Genomic DNA, 27488 nt, shown 5'->3' on the forward strand with positions numbered 1-27488 from the left:
CCCATAGCTGCTAAGTCTGTAAGGGTGCCGGAAGGAAGCTTTTAGATCCATAGTTGTCAAAAGTCAATGTCTGCGCCATAAATAAAATTAAATCTGTTGAGAGTCTCCAGGCGTCGAAGATGTACCAAACCCTCATAACACATTACAAAGTGGACATGAAAAACATCAGTTATCCAATTAACGATCAAGAAAAATAGGAATACAATTAAAGGAGGCCAGAATGTCCTCTCAGGGCTACCTAAAGGCAGGCGGCTCTCAGGTTTTCCAGGGACACCGACAGCTCACCCTGGACAGAGTTCTATCAACTCATATGTAAAAAAGGACATAATAAAATTGACCTTAAAATAATTCATTTTCATGTGAATAACTCATTATAAATGGGACAGTACCAGTAGCATGTCTCAGCAAAATGTAAGTAATACAGGTCAAGAGGGTGCTTATCTCTTTTTCTTTAGTGGTTTTGGATTTTTGCCACTTCCAGAAGAACACCCTTATTTTTAGGTATGGCCTGAGACAGTGCATGCTGTCTCTTCGAGACATTTAGTAAATGGCTTTTAAAAGTGCCACCAGAGGCTTTTGCTGGCCTCCAGCTCGCGTTCACGAGCGCGTGCACAGATGGCATCTATGTTTTTATTGCTGTAATCAGGCTCCTCTACTCGCACTTCCCCCTCCCTCTTCGTCAGTTTCATTGATGTCTTCTATCACTGTGACTGCTCCTCTGCTCGCACTCCCCACTCCCTCCCTCTTCGTCAGTTTCATTTGTGTCTTCAATTGCTGTGAATGCTCCTGCTACCACCAGGCACACACACCATCAGTCGTCAGTGCACACTTTCACCAGGCACACACACCACCAGCCGTCAGTGCACGCTTCCTCCAGGCACACACACCACCAGCCGTCAGTGCACGCTTTCACCAGGCGCACTTCCACCAGGCATACACACCACTAGCTGTCAGTGCACGCTTCCACCAGGCACACACACAGCCATCCCTGCACGCTTCCACCAGGCACACATACCACCAGCCGCCAGTGCACGCTTCCACCAGGCACACATACCACCACCCGTCAGTGAACGCTTTCACCTGGCACACACACCACCAGCGATCATTGCACGCTTTCACCAGGCACACACACCAACAGCCTTCAGTGCACACTTCCACCAGGCATACACACAACCAGCAGTCAGTGCACGCTTCCACCAGGCGCACACACACCACCAGCCATCAGTGCACGCTTCCACCAGGCATAGATACCACCAGGCGTCAGTGCACACTTCCAATAGGCACACACACCACCAGCCGTCAGTGCACGCTTCCACCAGTCACACACACCACCAGCTGTCAGTGCATGCTTCCACTAGGCACACACACCATCAGCCATCAGTGCACACTCCCACCAGGTACACACACCAACAGCCCTCAGTGCACGCTTCCACCAGGCACACACACCACCAGCCGTTAGTGCACGCTTCCAACAGGGATACATACCACCAGCTGTCAGTGCACGCTTCCACCAGGCACACACACCACCAGCCGTCAGTGCACGCTTTTCCACCTGGCACACACACCACCAGCCGTCAGTGCACGCTTCCCCACCGGGCACACACACCATCAGCCATCAGTGCACGCTTCCCCACCAGGCACACATACCACCAGCCGTCAGTGCCCGCTTCCCCACCAGGCACACACACCACCAGCGGTCAGTGCACGCTTCCCCACCAGGCACACACACCACCAGCCGTCAGTGCACACTTCCACCAGGCACACACACCACCAGCCGTCAGTGTACGCTTTTCCACCAGGCACACACCACCAGCCATCAGTGCACGCTTCCACCAAGCACACACACCACTAGCCATCAGTGCACACATCCACCAGGCACACACACCACCAGCCGCCAGTGCACGCTTCCACCAGGCACACACACCATCAGCCATCAGTGCACGCTTCCACTAGGCACACACACCATCAGCCGTCAGTGCACACTTCCACCAGGCACACACACCACCAGCCCTCAGTGCACGATTCCCCACCGGGCACACACACCACCAGCCATCAGTGCACACTTCCACCAGGCACACACACCACCAGCCGTCAGTGCACACTTCGACCAGGCGCACACACACCACCAGCCGTTGGTGCACGCTTCCACCAGGCACACATACCACCAGCCATCAGTGCACGCTTTCACCAGACACACACACCACCAGCTGTCAGTGCATGCTTCCCCCAGGCACACTTCCAACAGGGATACACACCACCAGCTGTCAGTGCACGCTTCCACCAGGCACACACACCACCAGCTGTCAGTGCACGCTTCCACCAGGCACACACACCACCAGCCGACAGTGCACGCTTCCACCAGTCACACACACCACTAGCTGTCAGTGCACGCTTCCACCAGGCACACACACCATCAGCCGTCAGTGCACACTTCCACCAGGCACACACACCACCAGCCCTCAGTGCACGCTTCCACCAGGCACACACACCACCAGCCGTCAGTGCATGCTTCCACCAGTCACACACACCACCAGCCGTCAGTGCACACTTCCACCAGGCACACACACCACTAGCCATCAGTGCACGCTTCCACCAGACACACACACCACCAGCCATCAGTGCACGCTTCCACCAAGCACACACACCACTAGCCATAAGTGCACGCTTCCACCAGGCACACACACCACCAGCTGTCAGTGCACGCTTCCGCCGGGCACACACACCAGCAGCCGCCAGTGCACGCTTTCACCAGGCACACACACCACTAGCCGTCAGTGCAGTAGGCAGGCTCTTCTCAGAGTTTCTTGGTAAATATGTGTTCAATGCCTGGGAGGGAGTGGGTCGAGTTTCCTTAAACCATGCTGAGTATGCAGGTGCAGTGCATGAACTCCTGTGTGAGTGAGTCATGCTGCCTGGGGCTCACTCACTCCACACTTGTAAATAGCGCATGCACCAGACTTTTTCTCATTTGAAAAGTATGGCGCATGGGCAGCCCCTACACCCCCGGGAATTACTGCTTCCTACAATCAGAATGGAAACAACATTCAGAGCAATGAAAACAAGTTCATTTGTTGCAACGAACTGTTAACAAAAACCATGTCCAGCTAGTGTAGATCTGGCAACTTAAACAAAACAGCAGCAAAAAACAAACAAGCGTTGGCATAGCCAATAGTTCTCGCTTTTTGGACCCTATAAGTATTTAGTTATGCAGCAGAATATCCTTGGTGCAACAACACCAACTGGTGCATGGCTAAACACTTACAAGGTCCCAAATGCGAGACCTATTGGCTATGCCAATGCTTTTTGTCTTCATGGAATGATTCAAGAAGAAATCAAGGTTGGGGGGAAAGGAGTGGTTGGGGTGAACATTCCTGTAAGATTGTCTGACATTTCCTGTGAGAAAATAATCCGATCCTCTTTGAAGAAAGGTATTGAGAGTACCAGGGAATATTTTGGACACTATCTTTCCCCAAGTAACACTGCCATTGATTAGGTCATTTATTTCTTCCTGGCTCCCTCTTGTGGCCATTTGTGGTGACACTGAAAGGTGGCTCCCAACAGTGAACTTAATGTATGAACTTCTCTGCGGTAGGTTGAGTAATGACGGCAATGGAGGCAGTGTTGAAAGGTGAAGATGATGATAATGTGCATTTCTAAAGTTCGGTGTCACCCGAAAGGGTAAACTGTAGTTCATGATAAGAGCAAACCCAAACAAAACCAGTTAAAAAGAAGAAATAAGGAATGCTTTCAAGTGTTTTTGGACTACAAAGAGATTTGGCAGAGCTCTCAAGTAATTCAGCAGGTTATTCCAAAGCTTGGCAGCAATGCCAGAAAAAGAAGGCCACCAGATCAGTTTGCAACACATAAGCAATCGGGGTAAACTGGTCAGTAAGGGACCCGTTTATTTAGCAAATATTCAGGTCCTTGTTGAATGGAGGTCTTAGGACAGAAGCACACAATTTTAAAATCCTAATATTTACTGATGGAAAGTCACTGCAAGATATTACAGTAAGGAGCAATAGATACAGAGGATGAAACAACTAAAACATGCATTGCAGAAGAATTAATCTGTAGCTGAAGTCTTTCTACAAGACACTACGGGGCAGATTTACATGAAACTGACGCATCTATATAGATGCGTCACTTTCCCTGAGCCTGCGTGAAAAACCCTTGCGCCACCATTGATGCGCCGTATTTATAATACGGTGCACTATGGCGCAAGGATTGACAGATGCGTCAGAAAATCTGAATTTTTATCGTGGATGGTGCAAAAGTCACGCATTGCTGGAGTTGTGTGTCAAGCATGACGCAACTTCAGCAATGCTTGTTGTGGCCTAATCCCAATACACTGTCTCACTCCTTACGCCTGCTTCAAGCAGGCGTAAAGTTTTGACGCAGTGGCGTCCTAAAAGTCACGCAGTGAAATCATATAGATTTCACTGCGTCACTTTTACAAGGCTTTCCTGCGTGGGACGCCTACCCTGCCTTCATTACACCTGACGCACGTATAATGTCACGCAGGGCTTTACTACGTGACACATCTCCCTAAATGTGTCACGTAGTAAATTTGCCACATTTTTAATGCCGCCCTTGCGTCACAACAGTGATGCAACAGCAGCGTAAAAGTGACGCAAGGGGCTTGTAAATCTTCCCCTGAATGAGCCGAAATTATCAAAGATTAGTCTAATCACTCCCTAGGAAGCTGTCTGGCGTAACCTTTTTTATTAAGGTTTTCATTATTTCAGCATTACAACATAATACTTCAACAAATAAGAAATGCATCATATTTTTGCCACCTCACACACAATAACCCCTTTGAAATCTCTATTTATCCATTATTTTGTTTTCACACTATACACAGTTTATGTTTTTTGCACATCTATGTAGATTTGGTCTTCAGTAGTAGTGGCATTTGAAAGTAAATAAAATGCTTGATTGGAACTCACATGTCCTTCAGGTGGGAGGACTCAGGCAACAGTTCCTCATAATATTATCCCCCATCTATTTACCCTCACAAACAAAACCCCTTTAACTTAATGTTATCAAAAGTAGACCAAAAGAGGTAAGATCTTATGTCACCCTGGAGTTTACTGCTTAGTGCCCAAATAATGGGTCTCCAGCCACGCTTTATGTGGCCGAGTGCCAATATGTACAATAAACAAACAGGAGTGTTCATATATACCTTAGGAGGGACACTAATGTCCTTGTCTCCTCACAGTGATACTTTCCCGTCACAGGAGTACAAGTTCTATATATCATTTACTTGTTTAGCTCACTGGTGTGTGTGTTCAAGGGCTGACGTGCATGTTCATGCAAGCTTATCATCTGATATCAGTGGATGATTTCCTTCATTTACAGTTTATGATTGCTTACAGATTCCTTTACAGGATTTTAGAATTGCCATGGCCTGCTGTGGCTCCGCAAAAATGTGCTGTTTTCCTTTGTACGTTTCAAGAGCTTGTCTGGATAGAACATAGCTTATGGGATTTCTAGTTGTTGGAGTAGTTTCTTCACTATGGAGTATTCCCTTTGAACTTCATGGACTGCATGTGTGAAATCTGGGTAGAGCAATATTGTGCTTTCCCTATATTGTAGAATTGTATTTTCTCTCTCAAGTTGCAGCGGCAGATGCCTATCTCTAAAATTTTGAATTGGGTAATGATGGGTCTGACTCGGGCACCAAGTGGATGACAAGCCACATGTGATCAGTGCGCTCATTCCACCACAAACAATTTGGAGAAGTGGTCAGGCTAAAATACTGTGACAAGCATTCTCAACTAAGGTTTACGTTTTTCCTCTGTCTCATGTTTCTGTCACACCTAGGATGCATACATTATTTTACCTCAACCTAGTTTCTAGGTCCTCATTCTTAGCTTTTATGAACAAGAGTACTCTGTCCATTTTAAGTGTTTTTTTGTCTCTATGTGCTCTGTCATGGTTCAGATTCGTTGTTCCACTTTGGACAGATGGTCTTTGTGTCTGTCTTTATCTTTTAGGCCATGGTGTCTGTTCAAGCATTAAGTGCATCTATCTTCATGTCTATCAATGTCAGACTTTTTTGCATGGGTTTGAGGAGAGTTTTCACGTTAGCTTTGGCTTCTAAGTCTGTTTTTGCACCCAGACCTAATGTCCATGGGCCATTATCCTGTTCTGACAATTTGCCAGTTTGTCTTAATTCAAATGGCAGTTTAGGCATCTTAGGACCCGTAGTTTTCCACCTTCTTATGGTTTTGTTTTGGAGTGGGATCGATGATCCAGTTCTCCTTTATTTATATTCAGCGTGCGCCCAATGGTGAATATCACACAGGCTTGGGAGAACTTGGTTCATTCTCGCCTCTTTGTTTCAAGGTTTTGCTATGCTTTGTTTCCAGGTTGTGCTATATTTCCATCCTGGGCTCACCCAACTGTACTTCAGGTCAACAGTCACCATTGTTCCCCAACTACAATAGTTTTATTAGGACCCTTCTCACCCTTGAGGTTACATGGAGATGGACAGGTGGACAAGCAATCCTGGCTCTTACCTGCAAGAGCAGCATGTAAAACTGTAGCAGGGGAGAGAGGCTCTGCCATCATCAGTCAGCTGGAGCACTAATGTGGCCTTGGCATTCTGCCACAGTGTGCCCACAGGACTTTCTCAATATGGGGTCACTCTCCAGGTTTATTGCTTCTAACTTCATTTCAGTTACTGGGGCGGTGGCATGTCAGTTTTTCAACATATAAATGCAATCCAATGTCATCACGCAATTGTTTGCTCTTTCCCTCACACATGCTGAAATCTGTTCCTATATCGCACTGCAGCTCAGATGCTCTACCTTCATCTTTAGAGGCATCATTGCTCACAGTTCTGTCATTATCATTCTGTCTGCCTTAGCAGCTTCCGACGCGACACCTATGCAGACCCACTACCGGTCAGTTGTAAGCCATCAACTCTAAGCACGCGGAATTCACCATTTTGTAATCTCAGATGCTCTTTCCATGAAGCTCTGCTGCTGTCTTGACATATCTACACAGAGGTCTTTTTAATGTCAGTATATTCCAGCTGTTTGAGCATTTGTGGGGTCAGTATTAATCTCCTGCCACATTATTATCAGCTGAATGTGCCTTCGGCCAGAGGAGCTTGCAGCCTATGTGGCCAACTTTGATGTCGACTAAACACCGCCCGACTTACATTTGCCTAATTGGACAAAAATAAAATGCCCATCACTGACTAAAGCCAGGCTCGAGCCTTCACTGGTTGTCGTACACCTAGCTTCCAGGGATACCTTGTCGAGTGAAAGCTTTAAAAATGAGATCAAATAATAAGAGGAACATTCACATCCTCAACTGGGGAAGACTGAAAAGATATTTCAGTGTGCTATCTGCTCACCACGGACATTTGGCGAGCTTTATATCGCAACCTAAGCTCCTAGCCGGGGAAACTCAGCCCCTCCCTCTTCCACAGTCAGGACATTCAGCATAGTATGACCTGTCATTTTCCACACAACACAAATAGCATATCTATGGTGCTAATTTGATATAAAAAAGAATGTATTAATCTTTGTTACCTTCAAGAACACTCTTGTGCTCCACTAATGGACTAGACTTTCTTTTTCCACCACCTAATGTCTTTTAGATAATATATATTATTTTAATATTGTCCTTTAACTTAAATAATATGACATTATACAATAATGTTTTCAGAAATATTAATTCATTATCATATACCAAGGGTCTTTGTGTATCACTACAAACGTCAGCTTTTGTATACTTCAGGGTCTGCTTGGTCTGGAGAGTCAGTTGGGTGCCCTACAGGTCAACCAACATGCCAGTTTCCCTGAATTCTGGTGGGTCTGAGGCTTCTATGTCTATGGACTAGTGGTAGGGTGTACAGCTCAGAGACGCAATTGTGTGGTTGTTGTTCAGGTGTGAAAATGGGCAAGTAGTGGTTGTATCTTTGCTAAGATCGTTGAAAAGTAAACACTCAGATCTGTTCTGCATCTCTTATAGCTTCTTTGGAAGTCGAGTACAGTGTTCTAGGGTTGTGTTATCGCTTTGAATCCACATTTCTGTTCTTTTTCTATTTTTGAATCAGGGTGAATGTCTCAATGTAAAGTCTTTAAATCATTAGTTCTTATGGAGGGACTTCTGAATTGTGCTCAGGGTTTTGAATAGGTGTCTTGGCTCTACTTGAGGACCACCAGAACTTGGGGCCTGTGATCTTGTTTTGAGATTGTTCTGTAAATTTAAGCTCTTTTTCTTGGGCAATCCTATAGAAATGATGTGTCCAAAACATAACCATGAGAAAGAAATCACAAATTGTAAGACCTATTCTGCAAGCAGACTCCATGAAGGACTTAAACTGGCCAAGAAATAAATGAGAACCAGAAAACCTAGTTATTGTCTCTGTTAGTCAGGGCTATTTGATGGATGTCATTGTAGAGATAGGACATTAAACTCTAATATAGTCTTATAGCCCTCTGCTGAGGGCTATACTAGTTGTTAAAGGTGGTTCAGAGCTATAATGAGAGAGCGGGCCTTTAACAAACTGTATAGCCTGAGGCAAAAAGTCACTAAGACTATTAGAACATTCCACCTAGTGAGGGTAAAATCCTCTAAATTAGAATGAGAAAACTGAAAGACAAACATTGGAATGTTGGAGCAAAAGGCTTATACCAGATCGTATAAGCCCAGAGTTACCCCATTGTTTTCAATGGAGCTTTCAACATTTCAGTAATGTGATTTACTGTCACCCCCTCATATCACTGTCAAAACAAGAAGAAATAATATTTTCACTCTCTTCCTGTGAGCACCCTGCCCAGTGATCAGAATGAGTATTACAATCCTCACTGTAACCACTGGAAGATTTATTGTGCTATTTCTGTAACTTCTAGCTGTAGGAAAGTGCCTTTTTCAACATGGTCACCCCCACTTTTTGCCTGGTATTTGTTGTGTTTTCGACTGAAAGTGCACTGGGTTCCTGCTAACCAGGTCCCCAGTGCCAGATCTCTTTCCGAAAACTGGGCAATTGTCTTCCCCAATCGACAATACCTTTAGTACCCTAATGGACTAAAGAGAGTCCCCAAGGGGTGCAGTACAAATTGTGCCACCCTAAATGACCCCTCACCAAGTTCATAAAAAGTGCCACTGCAGACTGTGTGTCTTCATGCAGACAAAAGCGTAAACATGGCATGACAAACATCCCTGGGTGTCATGTCCCCTAACACTGCATGTAATATTTATCAGTAACCCCTACAGCAGGCCAGTGACGAAAATCTGATGCCTGAAGACACCTCTGTACCCATCACCCATTGCCTGTGGAGAAGAGGACCAAAGGTGTCTCAAGAATCGTGAGACATGAGCCCCTCTTGTGGTTCAGATTGACTGGCTTCCCAGTCCAAGCCTGCAGCCTCTTTTCGACCGGACTAATCCCCGTAGGATAACATTGGGCACCTGATGCTGATTCAGGCCACCCCAGTGATGCTCAAGGAGACCTGTGGGTGCTGCCTTGGACCTTGCCCCATACTCACCTTAAGTCCAGGAGAGTGGTCTCATAAGTCGCTGTACTGTACCAGATTACCATACTTGTTTTTTCTCCCGTAGGATAACATTGCAGCTTCTGAAAAATGTACAGTGTCTACTTTTTAAATGCAAGTATTCTTGAAAAACGTACTTATATGGTTGTATTGATTCTCTTGAATCTTATATAAAGATATGTGTTATTTTAATAAATGGTTGTGGATCTCCTTATTGAGTCGTGTGCATCACTTATTGACTAGTGTTTGTATATGCAGATGTCTAACACTGTTTTATAAGCCTAAGGCTGCGCAACCACATTTACCCTCTAAAAGGGCACCTTGGGATTGCTAGAGCAAGCTTCTGTCCACTCGTAAGGGAACACCTGGACTCTTTGCCAAGTATAACTCTTTCAACAGGAAGAAATAATATTTTCACTCTCTTCCTGAGAGCACCATACCCTTTGCCCAGAATGAGTATTATAATCCTTACCGTAGCCACTGGAAGATTTATTGTGCTATTTCTGTAACTTCTAACCAGCGAACTACAAACTAAATGGCCCAGCCACTCCAGCACCTGAGATCAAAGGGTGGAGCAGGTAGCTATGCTTACCTGTCAGTGGTGATTTAAAGTCCTGGTGGGTTTTTAGTATTACTTCAAGAACAGGAGGGCAGGGAGGACTTTATCCACACAACTCACAACAGACCCTTGAAAGTACTCCTGATAGATATAGGGGTCGATTCCGATCCGGTAAAATCCCCGTCCGTACGATTCGTATCCGGAGCCGTTTCCGTACGACTCGTACGGACGCCGTACGACCGGACGATTCCGATCCCGATCGTCCGACCCGGGCGCGATTCGTACGGTACACGTCGATTCGTACGGAAAAACGCACGATCACCTACACACCGTACGGCGCGTACCCCCCATGATCGCAGGGGTACGCGCCGTACCCCTGTGATCATGCGGGGTACGTGCTGTACACCCAGCGTACATGGGGTACGTGTCGTACATCCACCGTACATGGGGTACGGTGCGTACCCCATGTACGCTGGGTGTACGGCACGTACCCCGCATGATCACAGGGGTACGGCGCGTACCCCTGCGATCATGGGGGGTACGTGCCGTACCCGGGGGGGGGCGTTCCGTACCTGTTTCGGCGCGAACTCTGCGTTTACGACTGTTTTCGGCTCCCGTAGGAAAAGGGTCGTACGGTGCGTACCCGACACGAATCGTACTTGCTGGGTCGTAAAAACCAGCCGCGAACAGTAGTGATGTCGTGTACAGCGGGTTCCGAGTGAGACTCGTACGGAGATTTGAGTCGTACGGAGTCCTGTACGACTCGTACGGAGTTCGGCTCCTGGTACGGATCGTACTTCGTCGTACGTACGGGACGTTTACGGGTACGATTCGTACGGGGAAAAAACGCTCCGTACGGCGATTCGGACCGCATTTTACCGGATCGGAATCGACCCCATTGTGTCATGAATTCTTTTCTTTTCTAGAAATAAAAGCCTTATAGTACTAAAGGAAAGAATTACACGTTGCATCAACTCATTTAGTGTTTTTTATTCAGTGTAGAATTACACCACAGTCATGCCTATATAGACCTCAAGCATAATAAAGAAAATGAGCTAAAATGATGTGCTATCATGTTCAATTAAACTGGAGCTACCTATGGCAAGGATGATTTTAGAGAGCAACAATTATAGTGTAAATTCTGCTTAAGTTAGTAGCCTGATAAATTGGAAATGTTAACATTGGTTAATTTAAATTTACATTTGTAGCACGTTAATCTGTTCTGAAATCTGCTTGAGGTGTAGGTATAATGGACACAAAATTAAACTTTGAGACAAACAAGTGAACTTCTCAATCTTAATTTCTAGATTTTTAGATGGCTAGATGACAAAGTGCATCTTTTATAACATTCTACAAATCCATTCACCTTCACATATTCCATTATCATTTACCAATAATTCCTATTAGATTCTCCCCCTCCTGCTAACTATAGTCATAGTTTCAATGCCTTCACCATAAATAATTATTTGATGAGCACTGTCCCACTAGTGATCAAAATAGGTTTGTTTATAGTTATCCAATCAAACTATATTTTGTAGTGAAATGATTATTAAATGATTGAAATCTTTGAGAGGCAAATGGTTGAGGTATCAGGCCAAGGCATATAAGGTACTCCCTTAATAAAATATGGTGGTGGGAAAATTGTTGAAAAATTTCCTATATTTAATTTTAGTCCAATATTCAGATGGCATAGGCAATCTATATGCATATGTTTCAAATGTTCCACCTGCATAACACATTTATTGCAATTCTTTTTTAGTGTTTCATGTCTTATAACTATGCAGTCTCTCAAGTGTACATTAAAGTTGATTCATGATACCATAGTACTGACTTTTCTGTAGAGGTGCTGCCTAAACAATCTGATGCATATATGCAATAGCATCGTCCAGTATGCTAGTTTTCAATTCAGTCTGAATGTGAACTGCCTGCGTTTCCTCCATAATACTGGTGGTAGTTGTCTTATGAACTGAAATTATCATCAAACATAATTCTGTGTTATTAGATCTTCATGAACATGATCCGCAGTCGCGTTTTCCTTCCTCAAAATAAAATGATGTTTGCAAAAAAGGATTCAATTGGCTATATTGGCAATCAGTAAGTCCAATATGTTTAGTCTCTACCAAGGATATAAAGCCTCTTTAAACAGCTTGTATCAAATGAAATATTTGAAAAAACTGGACATTTTCGATTACCTGGTATGGACTTGTGCTTCACATCATCAAATAACTTCCCACATTTTAGGGCCCAATTACGAGTCTAGCGGTCCGAGGACCGCAAGACTTATGGTGGCGCAGTGGTAGCAGTTCAGCCACTGTCCCACCAGTGGTCCCACTGCCCCAATATGCCCTGGGACCACTGCCACCACCAGGGAACCTCCGTTCCCTGGGGTTGGAATGGCGGTCAGAGGCCGCAATATGGCATCTGTTTGAACAATTTTTTCATTAATGAACGGATGCCCAACTGAGTCATTTTTTTCTGTTTATTGTATTAGGTCACGTCCTATTGTTTTGAATTATGTTTTATGTAATGCACCTTTTGAATGGCACTTATATATGTTGTATAACAGTCCTGTGTCTTGGGTATACGACTTATGTGTTCTTCCACGATATATGAATTGTAATTTGACGTGTATGATAATTTTTGTGTCAGTTTCATTTTTCTAACGTAGGGAGTATGCCATTGAGTGGCATTTTTCCTAATGTATCAGGATGAATTTCATTTTGCAGACAAAATGGTGCATTCCTCAACAGAACCGATTGCAGCTATATACTTGAAGCACAAGCTGCAGTAGAAAAATTCACTTCTGACCACCTACACAGTGGTCTTATCAAAATAATGCGGGTGGGATCGCTGACTACATGTCGGGCGGTCACAATCCCGCTGAGATGGAGGTCTGGCATCCTAATGAGGCTGAATATTATTAACAATGATATTTTTGTAAATAATATTAACAACATAGATATTTTTAACATTGATATTACCGTAGATATTTTTGTAAACGATATTAACAATAAAGATATTTTTGACATTGATACTACTTATCTTAAAAAATCGATATTCTTGTCAATGATATTCCTGCATCAGGATATTTGTGGATCATAATAGGAATATTTTATATTTCTGCATCTCGATATTTTTTCCTCAATATTTTGTCTGAATACCATAAAATGCTGGTTTACCGTTTTGTAAATTTAGATTTCATAATCTTAGTATTTATCTGGATGACTTTGGTGAATAACTCAACATCACAGAGCAAATATGAGCTGGATGGGAAGAACAACCTCTGCCTTCCTGTTCTCTGGACCAAAAATGGAACTGACCTTTGTCCATTGATCACCAATTCTGCCTTACATATAGAGCCCGTATTACATTGACAAACTGTATCAGCATATACTTCTTCTTAATAATATTCATTGCACAATATCAACTGCTTTCTCAGTATCATTAAATATTGAAGCAAGTGTCTTTTCTACCTCAAAATAGTATGTAAAGCAATACTTAGTTCACTAAAATACTATTTCATATTTGTGCCGCTAAGAAAGAGATGTAATTCATCACTTACAATGTCAACGCTCCTTCTGAAAGCCTCCTAAAAAGAAAGCCTCACAGGATGGGCTTCAAGCCTTTTCACACAAATCCAGGGTCAAATCAGGGCTGTTAGCATTGTCAAACACTGAGAAGCAAACAGGGCAATGATGGAGACAAATCTGCTGGACAGGCTACACTCTTACAAACAATAACTAAGGGATGAACTTAAAAGTGACCGGCATGCTGACCTGACTTCTAAGATTGGTGATCTCAAACACGATGTGGACTCGGTGGGTGTGAGAGTGATGGAAAACTAGAGTATGGTGGCTACCCTAGAAGTTATCACAACAAGGTTTAACCAAGCACAGCAATAGAAGTGAAACTTTCACAAGTTAGGATGAAAACTGAAGAACTCAAAAATAGGTTTAAACCGGCCACCACAAGGAAAAGGGACCGGAAAGAGGACACAGAGGGTCCTGATCATGAGGAGTTCATGGTGAGCATGTTCTCTACCCTCATAGGTGAGGACCATCCAAGCATCCATCCATACAGAAGATACCATTTGTGCCCCAGATGATCACAACATTCTCTGAGGCCACCAGATATCTTGGTTAAGTTATGTTACTTCTCTGAAAAAAGAGTAAGTGCCAAGGACCTGCAGAAGCTGCCATGAAGTGACCTTCCAAGACTTGTCCCTCACAGTTTTCCAAAGTGTGTCACAAGTATCCCTTCAGAAAAGGTGAAACTTCAGGCATATAATGGAGGAGGTAAGGGCAGAGAAAATTTGCTTTTGATAAAATTTTCTGTTAACTAATTTTTTGGAGATTGAGGGGCAATAGCAACATTTCACAGAAAGATCGACAGCAGCAAGGCACTTGAAGATGGAATTTAAGGAGAATCAGACTCAGCGGGGAATGCCTGACCCGGGGAGGCAACACATTTCAGCCAAACAATGCTGAACTAACAAGGTGAACACCAAGACCACAGGAAGCGAATATTAAGAATACAAAAGATATGGCCTATAAATATTTTAAGAAGTCATGCAGCTCTGGAGATGGAGAGTTTGTAGAGGAGTAAACCTTGGACTGCTGACACGGTCTCACTTCTCAACAACTCTACCCATTGCCTCTGGTTTTCAGGGTGCTTATTGAGCACGGTGGCCTGTGGAGTTGCAGGGATGGGGGCAACAACTTTTTCAAGCCACAGTGTGAAATGTGGTTGATAAAGCAGATATAGTCACCTTCCCATGGGTTGCCTACGAAAATTCAGTGGATATTTATTAGGATGATGGTGGAACCTAAATAGCCAGGACAAGTGGCTTGTGAGCTATACTTCAGAGCTATGGTAAGACAGTCCCTCTGTATGCCAATACAACCAAATTGTAATCAAAGGTATGTAAAATGTGATAATACATCTTAGTTCTAAGTTTTTAATTGTTTAAATGTGAAATGGTTAGTGGGAGTTGACGGGGAGTTGGAGAGATACTCACGATCGTCAAAGTTGCAGGGTTTTAGACCTTTATATGGCAACCCAATAATGCTTGCTTTTGTTTACTCTCCAAATCCAGTTCAAGATAAATTCTTAACGGGGTCCCTGGTGGCACTCAAAGTCTCAAAGGCAGAGATTATTATTTCCAGCAATTTATATCATTCAAGGATTGTAGAGAGCAGCAAATCAGCCAAGAGGGTTTTAAGGCACTTCAATCTAGTGTGGAACCTCCAAGGGATAGGAATTCAAAGGAGTCTGTAGAGGTGAGGGCTGTCTCTTAAAAGCTCAAACACTTATTGTCCAACATAGGAATCAGAGATGCATGGAGGGAACTACATACACTAGATGATGGATTATTCTGAACCTCTCATCCACCTTCTGGACCTCTGTGACTACAGATATTAGAACTGTAAAATACCTCCTACCCTGCCGACGCCTACTGAACACACACCTTTGTCTTACTTAACACTCATGCACTGACACCCTATGAGACCTGTATGATAAGTTCTTCATTAACCCCACCCTCCTCATCCATCTCCCTCTCAATCGGCAGTCTCTCTTTCTTACCCCTCTTTTCCTCAACGCAAACAACTCCCTTCCCTTACCCCTTGCCAAAATCACGGTTGTAACATCTTTTAATTTATGGAAATGCATCTTGTTTTTTTGTAAAAACTTGAGTCACTGTTTTTGTATAACTTGTAAAGTCCATCTATGCCATGTGTGACTATGAGCTATAGAAATATGCGAAATAAATAAATAGGTGCACTTTTTGCTCATATTTGTGTATGGATTGAATATTGGAGAGCAATACACAGTTCTCTAATATCAGTGCAGTAGGCTTAGGTTGAATCTTGGCCTGGGCGTTGAACTCCTCTCCGTTTGCTGAGTTTTTTGCACTCCTTGCACCACGGAGCTTGATGAATTCTGAAAAACTCCTTCAGTTTTTTCCTCGCTCGCTCTCGGTAATGGTAAATTGATGAGCGTGAGCAAGGAAAATCCAACACTAGAACGCTTCTCAGTGAGATTTCTCAATGCGGGGAGTCGTAGATGGTTGCTTGCGACAAAAAGAAGCAGCACCCTCTTGTGCTGCGCATGATGCAGCTTATGCTGATTTTACATTGCTAAAAATCAGTGTGAATGGCGCAAGGTAATGCACCTCACTGTTCACAGTACTCTGTGTAGCTTGATGGAGTTTTTTGTCGCTTCGCGGAGTTTCTCGTAGCGGAACTCCACAAACTCCACCCAGGCCTAGTTTAATCTCAGTGTCTGAACACGTCCCACTCTCCATTGAACTGCAGATAGGATGTAGCCCCAAAAGGAGATCTTGGTGTCACATCCTTTCTACTGTGGAGTAGTGTGGCTCACTGGTTAGAGGCGGCAGGCCTGAGAGCAGAAGTCAGCCTGGGACCAGGGTTCAATTCCCGACGCGGCAGGGTTGTGGACCTTGGTCAGCGGACTCGATAATTCTCGCTTCATTGCTTACTCTAATCAGGGGTTCCACTCGGCAACTCTGGGCATTAGCTTGCCTAATCTCCACAACGGCCCCACCAATTCCGGGGATGCCTGGCTCCACCTTGGGGACTCCCAGCAAGGGACCATCCCACAGGGAAAGCCAGGACGGGTTCCCCAGAGTTATACAGCGCCGGGACGCCCCGTTGCTGGGGCAGCTGTGCGCTTTACAAGTATACTACATTTACATTTACATCCCTCACCTTTGAGAGACCCCATGCTAATCTAAATATATCAAATCTGTAGCAAAGGCAGCAGAAAAGTTAGAGGAAGTTAGGAGATTTAAGGGCCAGATGTAGGTGGCCAATTACCGGTCGGTAACGGACGAATTCGGCCGTTACCGACCGGTAATTGGATTTTGAGATGTAGGGCATGCATTTACAGAATCGGTATTTTACCGATTCTGTATTTACAGATTCGGTAAACTTACCGAATCGGTAAATACAGACTCGGTAAAATACCGATTCTGTAAATGCAGATGTAGCTGGCACATGTCAGAGTGCCACAGGGCTTTAAGAATCAGTATTTTACCACCCAATCCAATTGGGTGGTAAAATACCGAATCTTGGTGTGCATGCACATGTGTGCATGCACACCTGTGCCATGTGACACACAGACATGCCCTTAGGGCATGTCTGTGTGCCACATGGCGCACATGCCTATTTTTGGGGTGCCAGAGGATGTCAAAGTGACACCCCCTGCACCCTTGCTAAAATCGGTATTTACCGATTCTGTAATTACAGAATCGGTATTGCCTATTGATTCCTATGGGCTGCAAGGCCCATAGGAGTCAATGGGCAATACCGAACCGGTAAATACCGAATCTTAACAATTCTGTATTTACCGAATCTGAAATACCTACATCTCCCCCCCTCTATTTTACCACCTCTTAAATACCGATTCGGTATGAATCGGTATTTAAGAGGTCGTAAATTAAAATTACCTACATCTGGCCCGACATTTTAATATTTATTCCAAAGAGCCCCCTTCTCAGGTGGAACAAGAACAGTGTATTCTGGGGAAGAGACTCACTTGCCCTAAAAGGAGCATATGGAAGAATTGAATGCACTCATTAAGGAGGAGGAAGTGAGGCTTGCAATAAAACCCATGAAAAGTTATATAGGACCTGGCAGAGACAGGTACATAGTAGTGCCCTGCAAGACACATCACCAACAAATTAATACATTAATCCCTATATTAATGTCCAGATTGTTAAATCACTGTGCTGATATTAAGAGGGTCACAAATCAGTAGGCGAGGCTATTGTAACAGAGATTCACAAACCGGGGAAGGATGCCCAATACTGCGCATCATATAGGTCAATTTTGTGGCGAAGCTGTACATGGCTGGATGACTTTTACCAACATTGGTCCATCCTGATCCTTGCAGCTTTGTTAATAAAGACAGGACTTGGCTCGCCTGCTTTCACTGGATACAGAGAAAGCATTCAACCAGGTTGATTGTTTCTTTTTGAAACAGGTCTTGGATGCAATTGGTTTTGAACCTAAAGACAGATACATGGTCCTGGTAATTATGTTTGTCCCACAGCAAGGATAGCCCCGGTAGCCTTGAATAGTCAACTGTTGCAATCTTTAGGTTTACATAAATGCACTAGGTAGTGGGTGTCCCCTATTTCCCATGCTTTTTGCTCTAATCGTTGAACCTTTAGCTTATGAGATCAGGAAAGCCCCAGGTAGTATAGGAATCCTTTTTGGGCCAGAAGAACGTAAGAGCATCTGATATGCGGATGACTTTTTACTCTCTCTGAGATCACCAGCGACATCTCTACCAGAGGTTATCCTATAGCTGCAACAGTTTGAAAAAGTATATGGATATAAAACTAGCTTTGACAACATTTTGAACCTACCCCCTTTGTGAGCTGGTAGACCATCTAGAAGAAACATATCCCTTTAGATTTGCCACTAGACATTGACATATAAGATGAAGGAAGACTGGAACTGCTTGCCTTGAACCCAGACCTGGCTCCAAGGGACAGTTGTCTGACATACTGTTTGAGCTACAAGGTCATTACAAGCATCCAGAGGCAACTGCCTAGGTGACCAAGACCATCTAGACCTGCCCTGCACTCTGCTGGCCTCTGTTGAAGTGAGTCCTAATCCCCAAGTGGTACCCCTACCTCCTGAACTATTTTCTTGAGTTAAAGTGTACTCCTTCTGTCCCCAAAGGGCAAAACCAGGAGAAACATCAGAGACAAGGACTTACACTGAAGAGGCAGCATTCAACTTCAAATCTCTGGTTGGCCTCAACTTGCTGGTTTGCCCCACTAAAGGAACTTTGACTTCTAGAAACGTTTCTAAGTGCGACCATAGAGGGCTTCATCAGGATCGAAACAAGTAGCATCCATTCAACATCAAGGCCCTCCTGGGCCAGACTTTGCCCACTCAGAGCTTTCCCGCCTTCTTTGATGACCGCGCCGGACCTGCTTGCAGCTTGCCCAGCTGAGAACCCATCCAAACAAGTTTTCCTCTATAACAGTTTCTAAGTCTGAAGGTAAATTTTCCACAGTGACAACTCTTGTGCCTGTATCTGACACGCGCTCCAACTTGGTCAGCCTTAACTGGTAACTTTTAGCCGACCTAGCATGACCAGATAACCGCAATATTGACGCTTTGTGCTTTTTAAAAAAAACAATTTGTGATGTGTTTTCACCTTAATAGTCTTATACACATAGGGCCTGTTTCACAAAAGTGAACTTAGACCAGAAGTCTAACTTTACTACTTTTCGGTATTCACAAATCTAAGTTACTACTAGTAAAGTTAGTTGAATACTGAAAAGTAGTAAAGTTAGACTTTTGGTCTAAGTTTACCTTTGTGAATACTGAAAAGTATTAAAGTTAGACTTTTGGTTTAAGTTTACCTTTGTGAATACCAAAAAGTAGTAAACTTTCACAAACGAATAAGTTTACCTTTGTGAATCAGGTCCATTGTCTTGAAAATTAAGCTTAATTACTTTGTGCCAAGATATAGGGTAGAGCACAGAGTTATTTAGTTCTCACAGACCAAGGAGTACTCCAATATGTATAAATCTACTTCTAAAAAGGAGTGACAAAAACTCTGGCAGAAATCTGCGCCATGAAGCCAGACCTAAATTGATTTTGCAAAGAGATTATTCTCACAATAATACACGATGTTGACAACAAGCAGCTTCAAACTGTGCATAGGAAGCAGATGGGTAGACTTGGGTAAGACTGAGCCAAACCTTCCAGGAAGTAATGCTTTTCGTAGCTGCGATACATAATTCCTGGTCAAGTGCACATGTGAAGAAGTAGTTGTTAATTGTACATTTCTGACAGGCAGAGCAAAACCAGCCACTGTACATTCTATACTATAAGTGGGCGTTTCCACTCATATTTCCCAAAGGCGGCCTGAAGCGTCTTACGTGAATACCTTTCATATCTGTGCACCTGCAGTGATTGTGAAATACGCACTTAAGTTCAACTGCCTACTTACAGTGCAATTAAGAAGTTTATTGTTCTTGTTTTTCTAGGTGCTGTTTGTCAACCTGTCAGTCCAGCATGATGAATCAACACTTAGGCGCCAGTCCCACAAAGTAGCGCGGAGCATCAAGGTACGTACTGTATGAACACTCCACGCATAACATTGCTACAGCATTATTACCATATATGGAAATGCCTTTACGCACAAAAAAAATATTTTCTACACTTAAATAGTCCATACTGTTTAACCATTTGCTCTGAAAAAGTCTAGTATCCAATGCCCCAATAATGAGTGTGCTAGATGATCCTCAGGTATTTACCGCACACGGTAAATGCTGACACCCCAGCTGACCTAGTTACTGGGCATGCAACATCTCTCCTTTCTAACTACGCCACTGGGCTGGGGAACCTGGTTCGAGTCTGGTGGGAGGCTCAAACATCCTATGATTTTGAAAGTCCATGGGTCGCACACTACTCCACCCACCAGCGGGTATACCCCAGGAGCATCACGGTAAATGCAGTTCTTCAAAGCGAGTGCGCTTGTCGTAGAATTCGAAGTGTATAAGCAAAGTTGCAGCACCAACTCTGGACACCGGTGTTTCAGGATTATTTTCCTTTATCAGCAGAGTATAGGTAGTTTTCAGGAGTTTGCTGTGCAGGCTGCCATGATCCACTTAATCTACACATGCCTGAAACATTTTTTTTTAAAATTACTGTGTCCATCTGTAATGCAACTGATACTCAAATCAAATCAAATTCACTTTATTCGGTTTCTTTTCAAGACTTAAAAACCATAAAAGCGTAGCATACAAATACAGAATGTAAACATTAAAAATCTTTAGTTTTATAAGAGAACCATCCATTGTATTATACATTTTGTTTTAAATTTGCAACGGTCTAGTCATTTCATCTGAGCAAATTCATTTTTAAAATAGTATTACATTTTTCCGTGATTTGATAACAGCTTTTAAAATAATGCTATATTTTTTGCATAACAATCATTCTCCAATAATTGGAGTGCAAAGTAAGCCGGGCGACATTGCCTCAGACCCCACATTTTCAAAATCGGGATGATCCATCTTTTTCTATGTACCCCATAATATTTACAAAATAACACGATGTGTATTGTTGATTGAGCTGCAACCCCATCACACGGGCATGGTACTAAGTTTCTTGATCAATCGTTTGTTACAGGGAACGACACTAAATGATAAAAGCAATCTAGTCTAAATCTGACCAAAACGAATCTTTCATATCCAGTTAACTGATAAGTCAGATATGATTGCATTCCTAAAGTGGAAAGAATCGACTGGTTTTGGCGAACTGTGGACTTGTGAGCTTCACTTACATATCTTAACTCGTCCATGTGAAGCATACACTGTTTTTTAAAATATTTTCTGGAAATGCTGTTCAGCTTTGATGGATTACTGAAATACTCAGGCTGTACCAAGTCCATCATAAAATCTTTAATATATTTCAGCCATCTGATATCTAGGGCTTTCTCTAGTTTAGGGAATCACTTATAACGCTTTGATTAAAAGTTGTCTTTGTTGACGTCCAAATACGATGCCACAATAAGGGTGGCTGGACTCTTATTTTATCCGTTATATACTGCAGTCTCAGCTCTGAATGACAGACAAACGTTGAAGTAGAGGACAGGACTGCCAATACATAGCAGATGAAAGTGTTTTCTACTTTTTGTATTACTAATACATTACAATATCCCCAAATCCCCGCCCAGTATAAAACTGCACTAACACATTTGGCCTCGTATATCTTTATCAGCTCCAAGGGTGGTCTTTTTCATAGCTTCTGGGTGAAATTTACAAGAGCAGTCATGGCTTTCATAAATAAGAGTTTCTTTGCCCTTATGGCCTCCTGCCAGGAACCCTTATTATCAATGAGAATACCCAGATATGGATATGATTTTGTGTATTCAAGTTTACCGCTACCGATAATAATAGATTTCTCTTTCCTGGTAGCTTTCCCACAGGCCATTATATAAGTTTTTGTAGCATTTATATTTAGATCGAAACTTTCCATGTATTCGTTATATTTATGCAGAGCCTGCTGTAACTCTACTGGTGTTCGGGCCATTATCACGGCGTCATCGGCGTAGAGTAGGGTCGGTATCGGTCTATTTTGTACCAGGGGCAGGTCCTGACACCCCCAAGCATCACCCGCTCTAAACCATTTGTGTACAGGGTGAATAAGAAGTGTGCCAGGACACAGCCCTGCCTGACCTCCCCTTTCTACGCCGAATGAAGTGGTGTTTTCTCCGTTAGGTCCAAACCTTACCCTGGCTCTGGCATTCGAATATAATCTTCTTACCACTTGTACAAGAGCTGCTTCGACTCCCATCGCTTCGAGCATTCTCCACAGTTTCTTGTGACATACACAGTCAAAGGCTGTGGAGAGATCAACGAAGACCAGGGACAGTCTCCCATTCTTTGCCCTCGTGTATTTTTCTATCATAATAGTTATATTTAGGCCTTGTTCTATAGTTCCCAGGCCTTCCCTAAAGCCAAATTGCAGAGTGTTTTACTCATGTAAAGCACTCTGATACCTTCGGGTCGAGTATGCACTATATCAAACTGGAGAAACAAATGCTCGGAATACCAGTATGTGCAGTAATAGAATTTACTGCATATGTTGGAATTCAACACCCCTCTTGCATCTTTGGCCAGTGTCCCTTGTCCTATTGCAAAGGAAGTTTAAGGGCCTGATTTTGAGCTCGGCACACTGGTTATTCTGTCACAAACATGATTGATATACCGTCCGCGGCATTACAGGTGTCACTGGCTAATATGCACTTATTGTGTGGTGGTCGGAATATCCGTCAAATTTGTGATGGAAAAACCCATCCGACAAACTCTAAATCAGGCCCTAAGTGTGCCTCTGTGCAGAGATTGACATCGGCTCAGTAGCACCACAAGCCGATGAGTGGGTCAGTGAAAGCCCACATGGAGGTGGGAGCCTCTGTAACTGCATTGACGCTTGTAGGAGCTTTCAGGACACACATCAAGGGTTCATGGACAGCCTGCCACAGGGCAGTGGGTGATGGACCCAGGGCCAGACTGGCCGTAGCGGGCACCGGATGTTTCCCCATGGGCCGCCAGTGTTGGGGCCGGTTTTGGGCCCTTAGGGTACTGTTTTTGTTACAGGGACATTTTTGCAGCATAGCTGCAATATCTGCCCTGGCAAAGTGCTTGGCCGTACCCCCAATCCCAGAGGGGGAGGCAGAACACTTTGCCAGGGCCGTTTTGTTTTCCCAGTCTGGCCCTGGGTGGACCTCTCCATGTTTGTATGCTCTGTGCTCTTCAGAGAGTTCCCTGACATCTACAGTTAGTGCATGACAACATGACTGTAGGTTTGGTTGGTAAATGTGTGTTATGAGATGATGTGTGTCTGTCCTTTAGTATACAAACACAGTTTGGCAATATTGTGCCTTAATCACAAATTTAAATTCAATCTTAAATGTCGAAAGGATTCCGTAAACAGGCTCCTGGTTGTTCCAAATGCATTTATTTGTGCTAATTTCAACACCATGAGTGTGGAGACCTCCACGGCAGTAATCCCACTCAAGGGGTGGGAAGTGAGAGTTTTAGACATGAATTTTCTTAGAAGTTTGGGAACACCCAAAAATATGTTTGTTTGTGAGCATTTACAAAGTCCTCTCTAACCCTTTTCCACTCTGGCAGTGCTTGGAGATTTACTCCAGTTAAGGGATGCACTAACTCACCTGCCAAGAAGGAGAGGGGAATGTATCACCCCCACATTTTGTGGGGGAGGTATAGGGAATTGATGTCTTTATGGAGACTCACTGGAGTTAAAAATGTGCATTTGCACAGGAGGTTTCATTCTCCCAGGGGGAGCATTTTGCTGGATTGATGTCGGTCAAATCCCACTGCAAACTCTCCACTCGGGAGGTTCACTCCGAGCAACTGCCTCTCGGAATCCAAAAGGGTTCTAAGGCGCAAATCTGAAGTGTAGCTTTGACTCAGCTTCCCTGATAGGGTGTCACTGTGAGTGTATAAAGGGAAGGGGTCCAAGACAAAGAACAAAGTACTGCAAATTTATATCTTAGTGCAAAATAAATTCTGGCAGCAAAGCTAGTCAATGCAAAAGAGTTTTAATCAAATTTGCATGATTCCCTTTCATGGGATAAAGTTCATCATACATTTCATTGTATACATGACAAATTAATAATAAACGTACGTGCCCACATTCACAACAGGGAGGGGACGGTGAGGGTAGTGTAAGTGATAGGGTGGGGTCAAGAAATAGTCAGATTCATTCAGTGACAAATAGAATTTTCAATTATGGAAACTAAATGTAAGTGGTCCCTTTAGCCAAAGGGCCACCTCAAACAGCTCAAAAATAGTCCAAGCAAAAAATTGGTAATTCACAGATCCAAACTCCATTACAGCCGTTAGAGTCCTGCTTGGGGTAGGAGATTGGTCATTGTCAAGTAGTCAACGTTTCGACCCGTAATATAGGTAGGTAAATGTTCCTTACAAGGCGGGTCTTCTTCAGGACAAAGGAGTTGTGGGTGGGCGACCTCAGGGTTCTGAAGTTCCTCAGAGCTTCTCATCAATGTCAACGAAGCTCAAGATATGTGCTGGTTGTTATTCTCGTTACCACTGGTTTCGAAAGTCTATGACAGTGATAGAAGATCGTTAGAGACTACACTGTTTTAAGTAGTACGGAGACCGGTGCTGTTCCAATATAGAATTGATATATTAAGCCAATAATCAACAATCTTATGGCCGATAAAGGGGAGCTATCTGTTGATGCCCAGATCTGAGTCCTATTCGATCGTTGCGGTATACCGATCCCTCAAATCATTGAGGAGTACTCATGGCTCCATAATCTAGGGTGTCACTGTGGGCATATATCCTCACATAGTATTGAGCAAATTGGGAGGCAATAGCTGTATCCCCAGTAATTATCTACCCCATCAGGTTTATAAGGCACTGGCTCATGGTGAGTATTGCTGGAGCAGAAGCAGTGTAGCAGTGTACTAGCTTTACCCCCCATTGGTAGATGCTTGATTGCAAGGCCAGCCAAATAGCTTTGGCGTTGTCATTAAGCCTGGGCGTAGTGGGGCGTAGTGGGGCTCCGCGGAGCTACGCGGAGAGGGCGAGAAGCTACGCCCACTCCCGCACTCCGCGTAGCCCCACTACGCACCTCCCTCCCGCTCTCCCCTACATACTTTATTTAAGCAATTACACTGATTAAAACAATTTTAAAGCACTTACCTTGTCCGGGGCTCGTCCGGGGCTCCCTCTTTGAATAGCGTCCTTTTCCTGGATACCAATGCGCATGCGCGGGCGGCCGCGCATGCGCATTTCTCCCGAGAAATGCGCATGCGCGGCCGCCCGTGCATGCACATGCGCATTTGTTTCCAGGAAAAGGACGCTATTCAAAGAGGGAGCCCCGGACGAGCCCCGGACAAGGTAAGTGCTTTAAAATTGTTTTAATAAGTGTAATTGCTTAAATAAAGTATCTAGTGGAGGGCGGGAGGGAGGCGGGTGGCGGCCGACTCGGCTACGCTCACGGAGTGGGCGTAGTGTTGCCGGCTACGCTGCCTACGCAAAATGCGTAGAAGGCAACACTACGCCTACTCCGTGGGCGTAGCCGATTCCTCCGCCCAGGGTTAGTTGTCATGTAGTAAGTGTTGTACCTGTGTTTGTGATTGCGTCATATAATTGCACAGCCCTTTTTTCTGAGGACTAATATATTTAATTTCCAACTGCTGAATCCATGTCTCTATCTCTCAGACCGACTGCCATTTCTTGCGCTTTTCCAAAGTCAGTTAGCTAATAGCCTCTCCCCTGAGGGTCGCATGAAGGGCTTCCCATAAGATGCCAAGGAAGTCTACAGTTTCATGGTGATGAGTAAAATAATTTATTGTGCCCCCTGTGTGTGAGGTAAGCACAGTATCGCAGAGGGACCGGGCTGATAATCGCCAGTGTAGAGGGGTCATATACTCACCCATGAAAGGATTTGTGCATCTAGCACTCTGTGTGTTTCTGTCTTGGGAATACAGAAATGGTCGCAACGAGACAGGGTGCCTTGTGCTCCTGAGCAAAAAGTATTTCCTCTCCCATGCAGGTGGAACATGCACCAGATGTCCAAGAGGCCCGGTACCTCCATAAAGGGCTGCAATAGGGAACCGCTGCCACCTTTTCCGTGTTGGTTGTGAACTCTGTCTAGTGACTCATCTACCACTCTGTTCCAGTCACCCTCCAATATCATGGGTGTCACCAGAAGTTCACCCAAATGTTTTTTGACTAACTCTTAGAAGAAGGCAGTCAAGGGGTTTGGGGCGTAGATAGATATCAATGTCAGTGGTTCTCCCAGGTCCAGGTCCTCCCTGGACCGGAAACAAACTTGGCAGTTCAGACTGTATTGTTCCCATAAGGAACAGGGTCATATGGCTGGGTCCAAACTGGGGTGGCGTGGTGGGCAAAAGAGTGATGGATTAAACCCAGATCCTTGTGACTGAGGGTGAATGTTTGCATTGTCCAGCATTCTGTCCATCAATTGTTTCTTTTGCATATGTTGCCCTAAGTGGGAATGGTATGCCCAGAAATGGGTCCCGTGCTCACTACACCACTAGATTCAAGCTGGCCTAGCTTATGAAGAGTGATGCCCTGAAATCGGTCCCAGGATACTTGTTCCGGTCCAGGGAGGATCTGGCTTGGCAGTTTGGACTGGACTGTTCCCATAAGGAACAGGGTCAAGACTGATTTACATATGGCTGGGTCCATACTGGGGTGGTATGGTGAGAAGAAGAATGATGGATTAAACCCAGATCCTTGTGACTGGGGTGAATGTTTGAATTGTCCAGCATTCCGTCCATCAATTGTTTCTTTTGCACTTGAGGAAAATAGGGTCAGTCTGTGGAGGCAGGTAACCTCTGGGTATTTCTTGGTAAATGCATGCAGTCCCTCTATGATGAAGGTATGGCCAAAGTTTGTCTCTGGTTTTGGGCAGCTCAGATTTTGGGAGTGAATGACTGGGTGAATGGGGGGGAGGCAGGCCTCAGCCGTCCCTTTGGAGTTGGCTAGACTGGGCCCTGCGGGTGGTTCTCGGGTTGCTATATGGAAATGCCATCCTGTGCACTCTCAACTAAAGCTTCAATGGAGACACAGAGTGTCCCTGCAAGGTTTTGGGGCCGGAGATCTTATTGGTATATCCAAACTAAGTGACTTGTGGCATGGGACTCCATTGATTATGATTGTCTTATGGTAACGCACCAAGTCAATATCATCGTGTATTGTGGCAGTGTGGATACTGTTTTGACTTTATGTTGTATTGTACATTTCACTAAATCAATAAAATATGGTGGGGAGTACATGCCTTCGCTCCCCAGGCAGAATTGAGTACAGCCTGTCAAACTCTTAATGAAGCCCTAAGTCTAAATGC

At 44.3% G+C, this 27488-nt stretch overlaps 1 protein-coding gene across 1 annotated transcript in view; it reads left to right on the forward strand.

Moving 5' to 3' along the window:
* LOC144766635 (cadherin-like protein 26) overlaps positions 1 to 27488 on the forward strand; it is a 376180-nt gene that overhangs the window by 67706 nt on the left and 280986 nt on the right. The window contains exon 2 of the mRNA XM_078650421.1: positions 20105 to 20185. Within this exon, the coding sequence (XP_078506547.1) occupies positions 20105 to 20185 (81 nt within the window). The remainder of the gene's footprint in view (positions 1 to 20104; positions 20186 to 27488) is intronic.

This window comes from Lissotriton helveticus, chromosome 7 (genome assembly GCF_964261635.1).
Source record: "Lissotriton helveticus chromosome 7, aLisHel1.1, whole genome shotgun sequence".
NCBI classification, from domain to species: Eukaryota; Metazoa; Chordata; class Amphibia; order Caudata; family Salamandridae; genus Lissotriton; species Lissotriton helveticus.